Here is a 7,333-nt window from a genome sequence, read left to right as displayed (position 1 = left end):
GACACAGGGCCTGGCCAGCTGCCTCACCTCCTCCAGCTGGCTGTGCACGTGCTGGACGATCAAGTCGATGGCCACTGTGTTCCCGCTCCCTGGGTGGGAAGGGCAGGAGGGTGACACCAGCGGGCGGGTGATGGCGGTGCATCCCACCCGCCCCCCACAGCCTGCTCACCTCGGGGCACCACGATGTCTGCCAGACGCATGGTGGGCTGGATGTACTGGTCGAAGGCTGGCTTGACGAACTTGTTGTATTGCTTGATGACACCTGCGATGTCGCGGCCACGCTCACTGATGTCCCGGCGAAGCCGCCGCACAAGGCGGATGTCAGAGTCCGTATCCACAAAGATCTTCATGTCCAGGAGCTGGAGGGGAGCAAGCCACTGCTGGGGAGGCTAGCACGCAGAAGCCATGAGGCCATGTGACCAGGACCCGGCTCCTGCACAGACCGAGAGCAAGCCAGGCCCCGTGGCACATGGAGGGTCTGGAGGGCAGGGATGCTGTCAGCCAGGTTTGGTCCAAGGGCACGGGTTCGACGCTCCTCTGGGCAGCCTCCCTCACTGATGCCCTCACACTGGGGACTGGGGCTTGGTGAGTCTGGGTCTGTCCCCACACTCAGCTCACAGCAGGTAACCCCTGAAGGAGCCATGGAGGGTGCTAGGGGTAGCGGGTTCCTGGGGCCTGAGCCTCAGAACTCCCACAGGAAGTGCACAGCGGCTGTGAGCACCAACGCCCAGGAGCACCCTGTGCAGACCCACAGACAGACACCAGCGTGCATGTGAGCCATGCCACCCCCCAACGTCACCATGATCTTGGCGACCGCAGGGACCCCGAGGACAGCAGAGAGAACACTGACAGGAACCTGGTGTGTGCAGGTGGGGACAGAAAGGAAACCAAGGTACCAGCCCAGAGCTTGTGCCCAGGCCCAGGAAGTGTGGCCCCTCGGTCTGCCACCAAGGGCATTTCCATCTTCTCTGTGGGTGGCAGACCTGCCCTGTCTGCTCAAACCCATGTCCTGGACCCCCTCTTGGGAGAGGGCCCGCTCCTCACCCGACACCCAGGGACCACATGTTGGATGGAACAGGTGACCCTGTGCCATGGGACAGGGTGACAGGGCCTGCCCAGAGGAGGCATTGGAGGCGAGTCTTGTGGGAGGGCGTCCCGGCAGGAGGATGGCCTGGAGCCCGCCCTCACCTCCAACAGCGTCTTGTCAGCAAAGGCCATGATGCCCTCGAAGATAATGACGTTGGCACCGTAAAGGGTCTTCTGCAAAGGGAAGGAGCCTGTGCTGGCGCCCATGCCGGCCCGTGTGCCCAGTCCCTCACAGCCCAGCTGCTGGGCCTACCCAGTCCTTCTTGCGGCTGTGGGTGGTGAAGTCGTAGACCGGGACCTTGACGCTCTTGCCCTGCTTCAGCTTTTGGAGGGTGGACACGATGAGGTCGAAGTCGAAGGCATCCGGGTGGTCAAAGTTGTAGTTGTGGAGGGCAGCCTGCTCCTGCTGCTGCTGGGTGAGCACCTGTGAGGAGAGCAGGGGTGCACTCAGGGCGGGGGGGCTGCAGGCCCTCGGCACAGCGGCCACACGCCGGGGCACCCCTCACCTTATAGAAGGAGTCCATGGACAGCAGGACCACCCAGGGCACGTCCAGGGCCTCGATGATCATCCTGGCCACAGTGGTCTTCCCAGAAGCACTGCCACCACCCAGGCCTGCGGGGGAGCAGAGAAGGTGGGCCACACACCTGGGTCCTGGGGTGGACGGGGCCAGGAGAGCCCTTCCAACCAAGTCACCACAACTGGAAGCCCGACCTCTGCTGCTGGAGAGCACCCTGGCACCTGATGGCGGGTCCTGCCCAACCCACCCGGTGGGGTGACAGGGAGGTGGCAGCCGACTCACCGATGGCGAAGGCCTCCTTAGACTGTGTGCCGTGCTCGTTGTACCAGGGCGGCCGCCCCGCCGTGTAAATGGTGCGTTTGCTGGTGCGCAACAGGGGCGGCTCGGATTTGCACTGGCTGGTGGTGCGCTTCCGCGGCGAGCGCCCAGTGCCCACGGGCGGGAGGAGCCTGTCCAAGGCCTCAGCGCTGCTGCTGCAGGAAGGAGAACAGCTCGCTCGCTGGCCCTGCCACCAAGCCCACCCCCACGCCAGGCCCAGGGTGGCCGTCTCTATGACGTACTCCCTGTGCAGGCATGCGGGCATGGCTGAGATGGCACACAAAACCCGCCTGCCGCCCATCCACAGGGCCCGTGGCCTCAGTCACTGTTCACACAAGTTCAGAGAGACAGCAAACCACAACTTCCGTGCAGGGGGAGTGCCATCCATGCCAAGGACAGTGACGTGGACGGATGTAGGTGGGAGACCGTGAGCTGGGAGACCCTTGGGGAGGCCACTGATTCTCGCCCTCGAGCACCTGCCAACTGCAGGGAGGAGGGCGGAGGCCCCACAGCCCGCGAGGTGGCAGTTCCGCCTGGGAAAGGCAGGCAGCACCTGTGCCCAGCTCTCCCCATGCTGCACTGCTTGTGGGAGGGACATCCTGGCCTCTGTCAGGGCTCCAGTGTGGTCACTGGCTTGAGGCCCCAAAACCAACAGGGATGGCTTCTGGGGAGGCCCGGGTGGCTGAGCGGCCCGGCTTGACACCTACTCAGGGAAGGCCTGAGACGGACGGGGACATGGCAGGTGTCCTGAACGTGGGTTGGGCGAGAAGTAAACTAAGATGTTTATGTGAAAACCAGCATGTGGAGATGGCCAGCCCATGTGCCCTTCGGGTCTGCGCATGTGAGTGGGACGTGCCTGCGCACAACGAGCTAGAAGCAGGGCCACAATTGCCCTGGGCACCAAGATCTGGAACAGGGATTTCTGCCCCGTTTGAATGTCTTACAAGTACGTGACCCTGTTATCCAAAACCAGACCAAGTCACGGTCTGGACTGAAGCTCTGTCCTGCTGTCACTGCTACAACCCGCAGTGCCAGGTGCGCCTGTGCAGGTGCTGGGGGGACAGCAGAGAGGTGAGCTGAGGCCCCGCACGTGACAGGCACACCGACAGCCTCGAGGGCACAGAGAACAGTGTCCGCACATGAAAGGGGCAAGAAAGCCTGCACGCTGACAGGAGACACGCGGCCCCATGGGGGGCGGGGGCAGCGAGCCGTCCGTGTGCAGTGCTCGGTGTCTGCATGTGGTGCTCAGCGGCGTCTCTGCGGGGACAGCCATTACCTTCGGGTCCGTTCAGAACCTGGTGCTAAAGCTCGCCATGGGGTTGGGCGTCAAGATGACCCAGTGGCCAGGCAGGCCTGGGGACAGGCCACAGCACCACCATGGACCGTGAGCGCCTGGGGAACTCAGACTGGCATGGACCAGCCGCCCTGGAGACAAATGGTGTCCCCAGGCCCCGGTCACCCTGGAAATGGCAGATGGAGCCATCCTGGCAACAAGGAGGCCCCTCCCCTCTGTGCTTTCTACTCAGGGAGGAAACCCCGAGAAATTATGGTTTGCAAAGGGCAAGACCTGGCCAGCAAGGGCGCACCCGGGCTGAAGATGACCTCGCAGAACGGACCCCGACAGCGGAGGCCAGGGCTGGCACCACTCCTGTCGCTCTGCTTCTCACCCCAGGCTGGCAGCCTCTGGGGGGAGCCTTCAGTCCCTGCTGTGCCTGCTCTGCATCCTACTGAGGTCATGATGACCACCGGCAAGGACGACTTCCGAGGCTGGTGCTGCCGACAGCCTGGGGTCGACACCTCCCCGGGACAGGGGAATGGGGGCCAGGGGTGGCTGCCAGAAATCGCCCGCCTCGGCGTGCAAGGGGCCTGCAAGCGTCAGGCCGGGTCTGCAGCCAAGCCCAGCCCAAGACCTTCTCCAAGCCCAGCTCTCTGGGAGCCAGGGACAAAGCCTCACTGCCCTCAGAGCGAGCCGTGTCATAGCGGGACCAATTTCGATGAGGGAAACTCGCACAGACCTCGTTTCCCTGGTCACAGGCGGACAGAGCACGCGGACTACGATGACAGGGCATTTCAGCTACAGGACTGGGGGACACAGACCTGCCTGCAATGAGCAGCCCCCGGTGCCTGCGGGTGGTAGGCCCTACCCGCCCCAAGCACCGGCCTGGCTCCTGGTCCCTGATGTGCAGCGCCCCCCGCAGGAATAGACCGAGATGCAGGGGAGGAAGGGCTCTTCACCACAGCTGCGAACAACAGGCCTGCCACTCACCTGCCTTCTGCTCCAAGGGCCCAGCACCCTGAGATCCTGATGCCAGGGTAAGCTGAGGGGCTGCTCATGGCTGGACACAAGATGATCCGAGGTGTCTGCAGGGGCACCCCCCACTGCCTCAGGCCCACGGCAGCCCCCTAGGACAACCCAGGAACCATGTGAGCTGCCCCTCCATGGGTGGGTGGGCAGCCAGCGTGAGGCCAGACCCCTGGCTGCAGAGGCTACCCACTGGGAGGCAGGGAGCTAGCAGCTGGGAGCCCCTCAGGCCCCTGTGCCGAAGGAACAGCACTCACCACCGGCCCGAGACGAAGTCACAGGCATAAGAGGATCACACAGCTGGGGCTGTGCACTCGCCTGATATTAATAGCACTGACCCTGCTGGAGAACAGGCAGCCTCGGGTGTGAACTGCCCCCTGGGCACAGGCTGGCACACTGCTGGCCCAGGGCTTGGTGAGGACCACCGTGCACCCCCTGAAATACCCTAGAAAGAGCTTCAGACCCCGGGCCTGCCTGGAGTTGCAGGGCCAACTGCCCCCAGCAGAACAGGGGCATCTGAGCTATCTCTTGGCCAAGCTAAGGTGAATGTCAGCGCTGAGCCGGGCGTACCACCCGTGCCCAAGGTGCCTCCTAGAGGCATAAACAAATCTGAAACTCTACCCTCCTGAGCATCTGAGAATAACTGCCTGCCCTGCCCTCCACAGCTAGGCTCCAGCGTGTCCCCCAAGGCACCTGTGCTCGGCGTTGGGGGGGGAATGACACAGCCAGGCCCGCCTGGCGGCAGGAGGAAGAGCCATTCAGAAAGGGTGAGTCGGCTAAAGGAGCTGTCCTCAAGTTTGCACAGGGGCTGCCCCACAAGTCCCGACTCCTCCCTCCTATCAAGTCACTGGATGTCGCTGGCTTTCCTCATTTGTGTTTTAATCCTCACTAAAGGATTTTTCCATTGATTTTCAGAGAGAATGAAAGGGAGGGAGAAGGGGTGGGGAGAGAGAGAGAGACATCAATGTGAGAGAGACACATCAATTGGTTGCCTCCCTCACGTGACCCAACTGGGGCTGGGATGGAACCTGCAATGGCGGTACATGCCCTAGATTGGGAATGGAACCTGAGACCCTTCGGTCTGCGGGCTGATGCCCCAACCACCGAGCCAAACCGGCCAGGGCCAGCTTTCTTTCCTCCTGACTCAGCTTCCAACAACATCCCTAACAGCTGCCAGAACCTCACCAGAGAGAAAATTCCAGATAGGGTTGGGTTCAAACATCTGAAAGGGGCCTCTCCTGCCTGCCTAGGTAACGTGGGTGTGTCTACACCCACCAGAGGCATCTGGAGGAGCGACTGGCCTGTCCGTCTTTGCCCACAGGAGCTTCCCGCTTCCCTCCTGATCCTGGGCTTGGGCAGATGGGGGGCTGGCCAGCACTGCAGAGTGGGGGCAGGCACCCAAGGCTTCCACTCCTGCCTGACACCCCATCCCGGTGGAGGGAAGTCTGCTGGGGGAGTAAAATGAGGCCGGGGGTGGGGAGAGAGGGGGCTGGTTCACCAGGGCCGGGCTCAGGGACAGAGGGCTCAGGGTGTCTTTCTCAGGGCAGGTGCAGGAATGGGGCTGCAGCCCTGCCCCACCACCCTGGAACCCCTGGCAGGACCCCTCCTTCCCAATGCTCTGGGTCAGCCTCCCTGCACCCCACAGCTGCAGCCCCAACCCCACCTGGACCAAACCAGGACACAACCTGAGGAGAAGGCACCGCCACAGGTGCCCATTTCTCCAACAGCACATCCAGGGTTAAGGAGTCCGAGTCCCTGTCCTCATGGGGCTGACCCTCTATGGCAGTGATGGCGAACCTTTTGAGCTCGGCGTGTCAGCATTTTGAAAAACCCTAACTTAACTCTGGTGCTGTGTCACATATAGAAAATTTTTTTTAAAATATATTTTTTTATTGATTTTTTACAGAGAGGAAGGGAGAGAGATAGAGAAAAAGAGTAAAAACAGAGGAGAGGACAGCACCGTGATGGCGAACCTTTTGAGCTCGGCGTGTCAGCATTTTGCAAAACCCTAACTTAACTCTGGTGCCGTGTCACATATAGAAATTTTTTGATATTTGCAACCATAGTAAAACAAAGACTTATATTTTTGATATTTATTTTATATATTTAAATGCCATTTAACAAAGAAAAATCAACCAAAAAAATGAGTTCGCGTGTCACCTCTGACACGCGTGTCATAGGTTCGCCATCACTGCTCTATGGGCACAAGAAACAACGGCAAGGTAGACAGCCACAGGGGCCACAAGGTGGAAGGAGATGGGACCGCGGGCAGGGAGAGGCTCGGGGACACCGGACTCCAGCAGAGCCAACTCTGGGGCCCTCCAGGGTGGTGCAGGGACTGTAGGGGAGCCCTAGGCCTCAGCGTCAGGAAAGAGCGGTGAGCAGAGCAGCGCCAGGGCAGAAGAGCCCTGCAGTCCAGTCACTGCCCTCTGGTCCTGGGTCCCATCCTCTGTGCACAGGGCAGGGCCCGGACAGTAGCTGCCACCAACCTGTCTTCAGGGAGAACTTGCCTGGCCCTGCCTCCTCTGATCTGGGGCTAAATCAAAGATTATTTGGAACCAGCAGGTGTCGCCGACAGGTCCTATTAGATCTTGTCACGCCATACCCAGCTCTTTGTCGCTGCTCACTGGGAGGGTGCGAGCCCAGGAGGACACATGCTCCATCAGGGCCGACACTCCGGCAGGAGCTGCCAGGGCGGGGCGGCCGGGCCTCATTCCTCTCCCTGCAGCACCCAGGCTGCCCTGGAGGGCTCCCTCCCGTGACGGCCCATCGGAGCCCAGGAGCCCAGGCTGAGCCCTCCGCTGAGCCTTCCCCAGGGCACAGCTCCGACCAGCAGGGAGGCCAGCCTGCGGGCGCGGGGCGGGCCAGCACTGCTCCGCACCGCCCCCGGGTGGCGCGGGCCGCAGAGGCACCGAGCGGGAGGCAGTTTCCTCTCGGCCACTTCCGCCTCCCAGCAGCCAGGCTCCTCCCCACTGCACCCACGAGGTCCCCTCGCGAACCCCTACAGAAGCCTCGAGAGTGTTCCTCCGCCGGGCGGGACAGTCCGAGGACCATCCATGCACCACCTGACCCCCAGGCTCCTGAGCCCTGCCCTCTCGGGGGGCGGGGG

The 7,333-nt window shown here is 62.0% G+C and overlaps 1 protein-coding gene across 9 annotated transcripts in view; it reads right to left on the bottom strand.

Moving 5' to 3' along the window:
* The window catches only part of LOC102264222 (uridine-cytidine kinase-like 1), a 21,769-nt gene that overhangs the window by 3,886 nt on the left and 10,550 nt on the right, over positions 1-7,333 (bottom strand). For 8 of the 9 annotated variants that reach the window (XR_001360486.1, XR_001360487.1, XR_001360488.1 and 5 more), the window contains 6 exons: positions 1,887-2,077; positions 1,593-1,699; positions 1,340-1,510; positions 1,189-1,260; positions 170-359; positions 28-89 (listed from right to left, as the gene is read on the bottom strand). Coding sequence is in view for 6 of the 9 variants with exons in the window: in XM_005885528.2 (XP_005885590.1) it covers positions 28-89; positions 170-359; positions 1,189-1,260; positions 1,340-1,510; positions 1,593-1,699; positions 1,887-2,077 (793 nt within the window). In the remaining 3 variants the exon portion in view is untranslated. Of the gene's footprint in view, positions 1-27; positions 90-169; positions 360-1,188; positions 1,261-1,339; positions 1,511-1,592; positions 1,700-1,886; positions 2,078-4,188; positions 4,778-7,333 lie in introns of those variants that run through there. The other variant, XM_005885532.2, reaches the window with a different exon arrangement.

This window comes from Myotis brandtii, unplaced genomic scaffold (assembly GCF_000412655.1).
Source record: "Myotis brandtii unplaced genomic scaffold, ASM41265v1 scaffold915, whole genome shotgun sequence".
Classification (NCBI taxonomy): domain Eukaryota; kingdom Metazoa; phylum Chordata; class Mammalia; order Chiroptera; family Vespertilionidae; genus Myotis; species Myotis brandtii.
This window is presented reverse-complemented; position numbering and strand designations above follow the sequence as displayed.